Genomic DNA, 11,844 nt, shown 5'->3' with positions numbered 1-11,844 from the left:
AACCAGTTTTGGAGCAAGATAGGGTTACTTCCTCCTGCTATCGTTTGAATGTCTCCTCCAAAATTCAGCTATTGCCAATGTGCTGTTATGAGGAGAGCCTATTTTTTGGAGACAGTGTCTCGTTCTGTCGCCCAGGCTGGAGTGTGTGGCGTGATCTGGGCTCACTGCAACCTCCACCTCCCAGGTTTACATGATTCTCCTGCCTCAGCCTCCTGAGTAGATGGGATTACAGGCGCCGGCCACCATGCCCAGCTAATTTTTGTATTTTTAGTAGAGACGGGGTTTCACCATGTTGGCCAGTATGGTCTTTAACTCCTGATCTCAAGTGATCAACCCGCCTCGGCCTACCAAAGTGCTGGGATTGCAGGCATGAGCCACTGCACCCAGCCAAATTTCTCTTCTTCATAAATTACCCAGTCCCAGGTATTCTGTTATGGCAGCTCAGATGAAGATGCCCTTTCTGCGAAGAATCTACTCGTAATAGGAGCCTATTATGAGGAATACTTGACATTGCAACACTTTGTTGGTGGAAGCACATACGATAGCAACAGTCAAGGAATACTCTCTAGTTACTCTTGATGACCTAGCTATACCCACCTGGCTCTGCAGTGCCAAAGGAGTGGGAAAGGGGAAATCCTTTCAGAAGTTAACTTTGCCCCTGTTTCTTGGACCCAGTGGCTGTTGTTCATTGCTGCTAGGGGCAAAGCCATAGTGTTGGAATTTTTTCTGATGAATTTATGAAAGCTTAGAGTTGTGTCACTTTAGGCTTGGATGGCTATCATTTGGACTCAACCAAATTCATGCATCTGATTTATAAAGCATATAACTTGGTAAATTTACTATGAGAAATCACTCAGTAGCATACTCAAGGTTGGCATGATCATTGAATTTGCTCTCTGTAGATGCCCAACTTAGTGTACAATGAGAAAGATGAATTTATTCTCATAGACTGCATAATCATTTGTCAGATACTGTGCCATGCACTGAAGACACATGAACAATACAAAAGCATATTTCTTCCTGTAGGCATGCCCGTGTGTGAACTGAATGATCAAGTCAGACATCATTCAGTTTTAGGGATGCCCTTCTTGTGTGGAAGCAATACTAGAAGCTACTCTTTCCCTTGGAAAGTGGCTGAGTAGTGCTTAGATTTCCTTCTCAAGTGTCTGCTTTTAAAAGTTGCTAACTGGAGGCCCGGTGTGGTGGCTCACACCTGTGATCCCAGCACTTTGGGAGGCTGAGGTGGGCTTATCACTTGAGGTCAGGAGTTTGAGACCGGCCTGGCCAACATGGTGAAATCCCCTCTCTACTAAAAATATAAAAATTAGCTGGGCATGGTGGCGGGTGCCTGTAATCCCAGCTACTCAGGAGGCTGAGGCTCCAGAAAATCATTTGAACCCAGGAGGCAGAGGTTGCAGTGAGCTAAAATCATGCCACTGCACTCCAGCCTGGGCGACAGAGTGCAAGACTCCATCTCAAGAAAAGAAAAAAAATCGACTCTGACCATCACTTTTACATGTCTTGAGGTTTTCTGTTTACGAAGATTCTTACCTACTCAGTTTACATTTTGCTATGGTATTTTCCATCAAAGACCTTAATAGTATTTTACTTTACTCCATTTTAGGATTCTCGGTATAATTAAAAATTAGGAGAGGAGTTACCCTGTGAGTAGCAATTGTATTTTTTGATAGTGATAGTCTTATTGTACTGTTTTTGTTTATGCCTCATCTATTAACTTTTTTTTGTGTTGTTTTGTAGAGATAGGGTCTTGCCACGTTGTCCAAGCTGGTCTCCAATTCCTGGCCTCAAGCCATCCTCTAGCCTAAGCCTCTCAAAGTGCTGGGATGACTCCGGCATGAGCCACTACACCCAGCCACTCATCCAACTTTTTTTTTTTTTGAGAGAGAGTTTCACTCTTGTCGCCCAGAATGGAGTGCGATGGTGTTGCAACCTCCACCTCCCGGGTTCAAGCGATTCTCCTGCCTCAGCCTCCTGAGTAGCTGGGACTACAGGCATGTGCCACCACGCCAGGCTAATTTTTGTATTTGGTATTTGTATTGGTAGAGACAGGGTTTCACCGTGTTGATCAGGCTGGTCTCTATCTGACCTCAAATGATCTGCCCACCTCAGCCTCCCAAAGTGCTGGGATTACAGGCATGAGCCACCACACCCTGCCTCATCTGTTCAACTTTAACAAAGTAGGCCTTTGCTGAGAGCTTCAGACCCATGTATTAATGTATAATCAAATAGTTACTTCTCATTCCCATCCAGATATCTCAATCTTACTGCAAACTTAATATATCCACAAGTCCTAAACGGATCCTTCTCCAAAGCCCTCCTCCAAATCTGGTCTTCCTCCTTTGTTTCCAGTCTCAGTAAATGGTATTGTTACAGGAAAGGGGGTTCAGATTCAGACCCCAAGAGAGTTCTTAGATCTTGCACAAGAAAGAATTCAGGGCAAGTCCACAGTGCAAAGCAAGTTTATTAGGAAAATAAAGAAAAAAAGAACAGCTACTCCATAGAGAGCACTGAGGGTTGCTGGTTACCCATTTTTATAGTTATTTCTTGATGATATGCTAAACAAGGGGTGGATTATTCATTTCTCCCCTTTTTAGGCCATAAAGGGTAACTTCCCTACATTCCCATGGTATTTGTAAACTATCATGGCGCTGGTGGGAGTATAGCAGTGAGGACGACCAGAGGTCACTCTCGTAGCCATCTAGGTTTTGGTGGATTTTAGCTGGCTTCTTTACTGCGACCTGTTTTTATCAGCAAGGTCTTTATGACCTGCTCTCTCATCCTGTGACTTAGAATGCCTTAACCGTCTGGGAATGCAGCCAAGTAGGTTTCAGCCTTATTTTACCCAGCTCCTATTCAAGATGGAGTTGCTGTGGTTCAAACTCCTCTGACATTATGTATGATCACCGTACCACAGCACAAGACAGAAAAGATACCTTTGATGTCTCACAGATCTAATCACTTCCTAAATCCTTTAGATTATACTTTGTTTTTCTAGAATGTGTTCACTTATTTCTATCTGCTTTCTTAATACTGTACTTGGATTTTTTTGAACTAGGTTAAGAATACAAAAGACGGATAACTTTGTGTGCTCTATAATGCTATTATGTGTATTTTAATTCTTTGAAAAATTAGGGTAACAGGGGAGGTAAGGCTAAAGGCTAAAATGCTAACACACCCAACATGTTTGATGGGAAGAGTTCAAAGGGATTATGGAGACTTGTTTTGAACACTTTGCTCCAATTTCTCACAGCTATTACTCTCAAAACCAGAAAATAGCCGTAATTCTGTCAAGACAGAAGAGAACTGTCCAACCGATTTTCTCGTTTGTCCAGGCACTGTACTTGGTGCTAAAGAATATGGTGATTGAATAAGATAAAGTTTCCTCCCTGTCTGGAAGCAACTAGATGCTGGGTTTCTCCCAGTGGTTCCTTATTTGGCACTACATCTCTGCCTTAATATGAAACGATCCAGCTCATGCCTGTAATCCCAGCACTTTGGGAGGCTGAGGCGGGCGGATCACCTGAGGTTGGGAGTTCGAGACCAGCCTGACCAACATGGAGAAACCCCGTCTCTACTAAAAATACAAAATTAGCCGGGCGTAGTGGCACATGCCTGTAATCCCAGCTACTAGGGAGGCTGAGGCAGGAGAATTACTTGAACCGGGGAGGCAAGGGTTGCGGTGAGCCGAGATGGCACCACTGCACTCCAGCCTGGGCAACAAGAGTGAAACTCCGTCTCAAAAAAAAAAAAAAAGTATCATCAGAGACTTCGCACTGAACTGAGGCTCGGTTCGGTGAGGGATCGTTTCTTTTCTTTTCTTTTTTTTTTTTTGAGACGGAGTTTCACTCTTGTTGCCCAGGCTGGAGTGCAGTGGTGCCATCTCGGCTCACCGCAACCTTGCCTCCCGGGTTCAAGCGAATCTCCTGACGCATCCTCTTGAGTAGCTGGGATTACAGGCACGTGCCACCTCTCTTGGCTGATTTTTGTGTTTTTAGTAGAGACGGGGTTTCACCATGTTGGTCAGTCTGGTCTCGAACTCCTGACCTCGTGATCCACCCGCCTCGGCCTAAGAAAGTGCTGGGATTACAGGCGTGAGCCACCGCACCTGGACGCTGATGGTATTCTTTCCTGAGGGCAGGTTTTCACGCCAGAAGCCCCGACAATTATACCTGAGCTGGTTCTACCTAACCTCAATCCTCCTTCCCTGCCCCAAGGGGGTGAAAAATGTGGGCCCAGGAGGCCTTCCTTGTGCTCTGGGGGTTGGCGTTTAAGGGTCCAAGGAAGACATGACCGGAATGTAAAGCACTGGACGGCTTACCCAATAAGGGACCCAGAGTTTCTTATTACCCAACATCCCCCTGAGTCTGGCTTTTAGAAAAATATGCAAAGCGTCCGGGCGCGGTGGCTCACGCCTATGATCCCAGCACTTTGAGAGGCCGAGGCGGGCGCATCACGGGGTCAGGAGTTTGAGAACAGCCTGGCCAATATGGTGAAACCCCGTCTCTACTAAAAATACAAAAATTAGCCGTGCATGGTGGCCCGCGCCTGTAGTCCCTCGGGAGGCCGAGGCAGGAGAATCGCTTGAACCTGGGAGGCGGAGGTGGCAGTGAGCTGAGATCGCACCACTGCACTCCAGCCAGGGCGACAGAACGAGACTCCGTCTCAAACAGAACAAAACAAAACAAAAAACAAAATACAAAATTAGCCGGGCATGGTGGCGTGTGCCTGTAGTCCCAGCTACTTGGGAGGCTGAGGCAGGGGAATTGCTTGAACTCAGGAGGTGGATGTTGCAGTGAGCCGAAATCGCGCCATTGAACTCCAGCCTGGGCGACAAGAGGGAAATTCCGTCTCAGGGGGAAAAAAAAGAAAGAAAAAGAGAAAGAAAGAGAAAGAAAAACATGCAAAGCAACAACAAAAAAAAGCTAGAAAGATGGAAACAACTCTTAGAAGACCCTTGCTTAACCCGCGTGCGTCACGGGCTACAGGGGTCGACCCTCGAGCTAACCCCCGCCGGCGCCTGCGCACTGGCGTGGCCCCGCCCGCGGCAGGAAGCCCTGGGGTGAGACACTCTCAGATTCCGTGACAACGGCCGGATTAAACGTTTTTCTTCTCCTTTGCTGCTGAACCTATGCTGTGACTTAGAAAACAAGAAACTCCGAGAGGCTGTGGGGATTGTCTTAGCTGTCTCCCTCCTCCGCCGGCACCGCTGAAGGCAGCCCCTATCGAGGGCGCTAAACCTCGGGGCCCTGGGTTTCTATGACGACAAACAGGCGTTCCAGCAAAGGAGGAAGTGAGCGGTTGCTGGGCGGGTACGCAATGTGTGGGTAGGATTGCGGGTGTCCCTTTCCCGTCATTTTAAACCAAGAAGCAGTGCGAGGCCTGCCGAACTCCCTAGTTTGTGGAACTGGCGCGCGAGAGTGCTGCCTGTGGGGAAGGTCGGGGTCCCCAGCCGAGCCGCCTGCAGCGAGTGTCGCCCACCAGGGGTGCAGGCGGTCTGCGGGGTCCGCCGAGCGGGTCCTTCCTGCCCTGCTCCTTGACCTTGACCTGACGGTCCACTAAGGCTTCTTAGTCGCGACAGATAACCCCAGAACATAGAGGTCGCCCCGAAGAAGGAAAACCATGCTAGATGAATTCTAAACTGCGATCTGAACCTAAGTACTCGATAGTTATCATCTTTTTTTTTTTTTAATCTTTTTTCCTCTGCCTGCAGGACTATGTGGCAGCCTGCAAGTCCCAGTGCGGCGCTGATTTGTGTCTAAATTAGCTTTCCGGAGGATTATTTCAAATTACTAAAGAGATAGGAGGCATTGTTTATTATGTCTCTCCCGAAAACGTCCTCCACCGCGCTAAACTCTACATCAACATCTGAGAGCAAAAAGTTAAAAGTGTCTGTAGCCAAGGAAGGGACAAGAGGTAAATTTCGTTGATTCTGAAGTCATAAACAGTCATGGCCGTAAGACAGAAATCACGTTCCATTCACCGGTTTTTTAAATCTGATACTCAGAATACCTTGATTGGCTACATTTTTCTAACACACTTGCTTAAATAAAGCAAGAAGTCATTCCTTTTACAGTATTTTGAGTCAGAGTACTGTTTCACTACTCCATCTAAATACTGTTGATAATTTTTTCAAATGTTGATTTATATATGGTTTTAAATTCACCCTATTTTAAATATCAGTAGTTACGTATTTTTTGGTTCCTGGTCTTTCGCTTTAAGGAACTTTGAAAAAGTAATAGTGAGGCAGGGCGCGGTGGCTCACGCCTGTAATCCCAGCACTTTGGGAGGCCGAGGTGGGCGGATCACTTGAGGTCAGGAGTTCGAGACCAGCCTGGCCAAATATGATGAAATCCCGTCTCTACTAGAAATACAAAAATTAGCCGGGCATGGTGGCTTGCGCCTGTCGTCCCAGCTTACTCCGGAGCCTGAGGCAAGAGAATCGCTTGAACCCAGGAGGTGAGGTTGCAGTGAGCCAGGATCGTGCCATTGCATTCCAGTCTGGGAGACAGAGTAAGACCCCATCTCAAAATAAATAAATAGGCCTGGCGCAGTGGCTCACACCTGTAATCCCGTTTGGGAGGCTGAGGCTGGCGGATCACGAGGTCAAGAGATTGAGACCATGCTGGCCAACATGGAGAAACCCTGTCTACTAAAAATACAAAAATTAGGGGGGCGTGGTGGCGCGTGCCTGTAGTCCCAGCTACTCAAGAGGCTGAGGCAGGAGAATCACTTGAACCCGGGAGGCGGACGTTGCAGTGAGCCGAGATTGCGCCACTGCACTCCAGCCTGGCGACAGAACGAGACTCCATCTCAGATCACGAGGTCAGGAGTTTGAGACCAGCCTGACCAACATGGTGAAACCCCGTCTCTACTAAAAATACAAAATTTAGCCTGGTGTGGTGGCACTCGCCTGTAATCCCAGCTACTCGGCAGGCTGAGGCAGGAGAATCACTTGAACCCGGGAGGCAGAGGTTGCAGTGAGCCAAGATCTTGCCACTGCACTCCAGCCTGGGCAACAGAGGTAGACTAGGTCTCAAATAAATAAACAAAAAGTAATAGCAGAGATAAGAGAAACGCAATTTAGTAAAACGTGCCAATTTGTATTAGCTTTTAGTAATTTTTCTAAATGAGAGCAATTCCTTAAGATTTTCATTCATATGCGGATCTGTACTAGAGTCAGCTAGTGTTATCCTTACCCCCTGTTCTGTTAAAGCTTTTCCCATCTCACCTGCACCTTGTACTAAAGCCCCAAGCCCCACCCAACTTTTTTTTTTTTTTTCCTGTTTCTTTTGATCTCAAGCTCTCAGGAGATTTGGTAATGTAAACCCTAACAACTTTTGATAGTAATCAAAGCATGATACCTCCTTCTAGAAATAAACATAAACCACACCATGTTAGGGGCATAGATTAAGAAGAATAACAACTCAACCCTACCTGACTGACTTCATAGGAGGGCTTTTCGTATATTAGCCCAACTACCTGCCTTTATTACTCCCCTGCCCTAGTCAAGAAAGGTAGAACACTCTTTACGGTTCCCATTCCGCAGATTTGTCAGCTCAGATTGTTCCACTCTCATTTGCAACAATCCCAATTCCATTTTTACTTTTAAACCTGACCCAGATCCTTTCCACTCTGTAAATGCCTCGATTTAATGCAATTATTCTCACCTTTGAATTCATGTAAGAAAAAATTACTAAATAATTTGACAGCTTGAGGGGACAGATTTGTGATTTTCATATGGAAGGGAAAATAGACATTCATTCCTGTCTTCTTAAGGCTCTCCCAGTTACCTGAGCAAGTGCAATGAGTTTAGTTTTCAACTTTGAATTGAGAATCCTGCAGGTTCATCTTAGTACCTGAGTTTTTGAAACTGTGTCTGATGTAATGTGAGTAGGGTAGGCAAGATGAATGTTACATTCCTTGACTAGATGATGTTCACGGTTTTAAATATTATTTGTTACTATCCTTGTCAAATAGAAGCAATGTTTCTCTCTGTTAGAAACAGATGGGATTGATGAGGCAGTCTGAGAAGCTCCATCTAACTTAAAAAAAATATATAGTAAGAGTTTTTCTTTTCCACTACTTACTTAGGACTTCCTGAGCTAAAGGAGAAAAAAAATATGGTGGATCGTTCAAAACCCCTTCCTACTTCCCTTCAGAATGAGTTCATTCCCAAAGAAGTTCTTCTTTCTCTGACCTATGCGGCCAATGCTGGTCCTTGTCCTGAAAACTTACTGCCTCCTAAGAAAATTAAAACCCCAAAGGTTTGTATGTACATATGTAGAGTAATGGGGAACATTATTTTTTGGGAATCTGATTATTCTTTAAGTATTTATTATGCACATGTTATATATTCCAGATAGCCTTAACAATTTTAAGATTGATTGAGACAGAGTCTTACTACTGTGGCCCAGGCTGGAGTGTAGTGGCCTGATCATTGCTCACTGCAGCCTCGACTACCTGGCTCAGGTGGTCCTCCCACCTCAGCTTCCTGAGTAGCTGGGACTACAGGTCTGTGCCACCACACCTGGCTAATTTTTGTATTTTTCGTAGAGATGGAGTTTCGCCGTGTTGCCTATGCTGGTCTCAAATTCCTGGGCTCAAGCAATCCACCCGCCTCAGCCTCCCAAAGTGCTGGAATTTCAAGTGTGAGCCAACATGCCTGGTCTTAAAAATTTTTTTTAGCCTGTAATCCCAGCACTTCGGGAGGCCGAGGCGGGCAGATCACGAGGTCAGGAGATCAAGACCATCCTGGCCAACATCATGAAACCCTGTCTCTACTAAAAATACGGAAATTAGCTGGGCATAGTGGCATGCGCCTATAGTTCCAGCTACTCGGGAGGCTGAGGCAGGAGAATCACTTGAACCCGGGAGGCAGAGGTTGCAGTGAGCCGAGATTGCGCCATTGCCCTCCAGCCTGGACGACAGAGTGAGACTGACTCAAAAAAAATTTTTTTTTAAAATAATTTCTTAGATTGAAAACTCCAGTGTTTTGTTTTGTTTTTTTTTTTTTGAGACGGAGTCTCGCTCTGTCGCCCAGGCTGGAGTGCAGTGGCGCGATCTCGGCTCACTGCAAGCTCCGCCTCCCGGGTTCACGCCATTCTCCTGCCTCAGCCTCTCCGAGTAGCTGGGACTACAGGCGCCCGCCACCACGCCCGGCTAATTTTTTTGTATTTTTAGTAGAGACGGGGTTTCACCGTGGTCTCGATCTCCTGACCTCGTGATCCGCCCGCCTCGGCCTCCCAAAGTGCTGGGATTACAAGCGTGAGCCACAGCGCCCGGCAACTCCAGTGTTTTGTATAAGTTGTTTCCAAGGCTTGAGTATTTCCATTGGCCTGTTTTTATGTGGATTTACTAAAATGATCATTGCTACCCTTAATGTTTTTCACTCACTATAGAATTATTCTAGTTTTAGTCTTTATATTATTTAATAAGAATTCTGCTCTCTTTTTTCCTTAGAGTACCCAAGTGCCCTCGATGTAAATACAGTACTTACTGAAAACGATTAATAAATTTTGTTTGATTAGATCGCCCTCTGCTGGATATTCATGTGTATTTGCTTTTTCCCAGGGCACTCTTCCACGCCTTGTAGACCATGTCTGGCATCACCCTGTTCGAAGGAATAAATTCAAATACCTGATTGACCACCCCGTCTCCCTCACGGGAGCTGGAAGGTAAAGAAGGAAGATAGTAGGGTAGATGCTGATAAATAGAGTTGTTTTCTCATTTTGTATGATTACCTTGGGAGGGGCAGAATTAGAAAAATCACTGAATCATAGATGATAAAATTTACAGTGTCTTTGAATCAGAATACAACCCAGAAGGGCCAAAGACCATCTTTTTGTGTATGATTATTATCAGTAGGATGGAAATAGGTGCTGACTTTACATATTTTTGGTTTAAATTTGCTTTTTGCATGCCTTTGTATACTTGTCCCTGTACTCTCCTATTCCCTGTTGTACCCTAGTAAAAGGGACAAGATCCAACAGGCAGAATGCCTTTAGTGCTCCTTTTATCTGTGTATGTCTCCTTTGTGGACATCTTTAGAAGAAAGAACTAGGTAACATAGCTTCATGATGTGGAAAACCTTGAAAAACAAAAGCTTAATTTCTGGATCTCTCCAAAGGGAACCCTTAATCTTTACACTGTTTCAGATCAATTCAGCAAATACTGTTTGTTTTTGTCTCATTCCTACAAACATTCTAAGTCATTCTAAGGCGGTCAAGTGGGTCAACATTTTCCCTGTGAAGATTGAGACCTGCTAGTTTTCTATGTATTGTCTACTTATCAATTTACTCCATGCATGCCCCCTCACTTAAATGTCACTTCTTCTGAAAGAAATGTTTACACTTAACATACTTGAGTAGGTTATTTAGTCTTTCTGAAGCCCCATTTTCTCATATGTAAAAAGGGAATAATAGGCTTGCCCAGTTTTATGTGCCTCCCAGGGATATTGTAAAGCACAAATAAGATAATGGATGCAAGAGCACTTGTAAAACTATAATGTGCTATTTAAGTATAGGTGCTATTACTCAGCTATGCTTCAGTGCAAGGAAAAGTGATAGAAACTTGTCCTATTGACTTTTATGTCCTGAGGCTTTATATTTTATTCTATGCCTCTAGATCATGGTTATAATTATTGGTAGCAATAATTAGTATTAAGAGTTGTTTGAAGTACTTTGAAAATTAATTAGCTATATCTGAATGTGGCAATAAGCTGACATTACAGTTTTAATGTCGGTCAGGTGCAGTGGCTCATGCCTGTAATCCCAGCACTTTGGGAGGCCGAGGTGGGCAGATCATTTGAGGTCAGGAGTTCAAGACTAGTCTGGGCAACATGGTGAAACTCTGTCACTACAAAAAATACAAAAATTAGCCAGGCGTCGGGGCGCATGCCTGTAATCCCAGCTACTTGGGAGGCTGACACAGGAGAATTGCTTGAACCTGGGAGGTGGAGGTTGCTGTGAGCTGAGATTGTGCCATTGCACTGCAGCCTGGGTGACCCAGCGAGACCCCCTCTCAAAACAAAACAGAACAAAAAATAAAGTTTTAATGTCAAATGACTCTGAGTTGGAGTTTTTAAAGTGTGAAGTCAGGTTGCAGGATAGTGCCCCCTCAACCCCACGAAAACATTTTCACTGTAATCTCAGAACCTGTGAATACATACCTCACCTGGCAAAAGGGACTTTGCAGATATGATGAAAGTTAAGGACATTGAGATGGATAGATTATCCTAGATTGTCAGAGTGGGCCCAGCCTAATCACCTGAATCTTTATTTTTTTTAATTTTATTTTATTATTTTTTTTTTTGAGACGGAGTCTCGCTCTGTCACCCAGGCTGGAGTGCAGTGGCGTGATCTTCGCTCACTGCAAGCTCCGCCTCCCGGGTTCACGCCATTCTCCTGCCTCAGCCTCTCTGAGTAGCTGGGACTACAGGTGCCCGCCACCACGCCCGGCTAATTTTTTTTGTATTTTTAGTAGAGACGGGGTTTCACCGTGGTCTCGATCTCCTGACCTCGTGATCCGCCCGCCTCGGCCTCCCAAAGTGCTGGGATTACAAGCGTGAGCCACCGCGCCCGGCCTACACCTGAATCTTTAAAAGTGGAAAAGGAAGGCAGTCAAGTGGGTCAGAGAGATGAGAAAGGAAGAGGACAGATTTGACTTGTGAGAGGAGTTCAGCCTGACATTGCTGGCTTTGAAGATAGAGGAAGGGGGAAAGCAGCCAAGAAATGAATTTGGCTACTAGAAGCTAGGAATTCTAATGACAGCTCAGCTGCCAGCTGTCAAGGGAACAGGGATTGCAGTCTTACAACTTTAAGGAAC

General features: G+C 45.3%; 1 protein-coding gene across 7 annotated transcripts in view; it reads left to right on the top strand.

Annotated features, from left to right (window-relative positions):
• The first annotated feature begins 5,086 nt into the window (after positions 1-5,086).
• AXDND1 (axonemal dynein light chain domain containing 1) overlaps positions 5,087-11,844 on the top strand; it is a 188,441-nt gene continuing 181,683 nt past the window's right edge. For 2 of the 7 annotated variants that reach the window (XM_058443027.1, XM_058443029.1), the window contains exons 1-4: positions 5,087-5,330; positions 5,732-5,934; positions 8,113-8,285; positions 9,592-9,695. In XM_058443027.1, coding sequence (XP_058299010.1) covers positions 5,838-5,934; positions 8,113-8,285; positions 9,592-9,695 — 374 coding nt within the window. In that variant the 5' untranslated portion in view covers positions 5,087-5,330; positions 5,732-5,837. Of the gene's footprint in view, positions 5,331-5,731; positions 5,935-6,414; positions 6,532-8,112; positions 8,286-9,591; positions 9,696-11,844 lie in introns of those variants that run through there. The other 5 variants (XM_058443025.1, XM_058443023.1, XM_058443024.1 and 2 more) reach the window with 4 other exon arrangements.

Source organism: Hylobates moloch, unplaced genomic scaffold (genome assembly GCF_009828535.3).
Source record: "Hylobates moloch isolate HMO894 unplaced genomic scaffold, HMol_V3 SCAFFOLD_8, whole genome shotgun sequence".
Classification (NCBI taxonomy): domain Eukaryota; kingdom Metazoa; phylum Chordata; class Mammalia; order Primates; family Hylobatidae; genus Hylobates; species Hylobates moloch.
The sequence above is the reverse complement of the archived record's forward strand: the minus strand, read 5'-3'. Positions and strand labels throughout refer to the sequence as shown.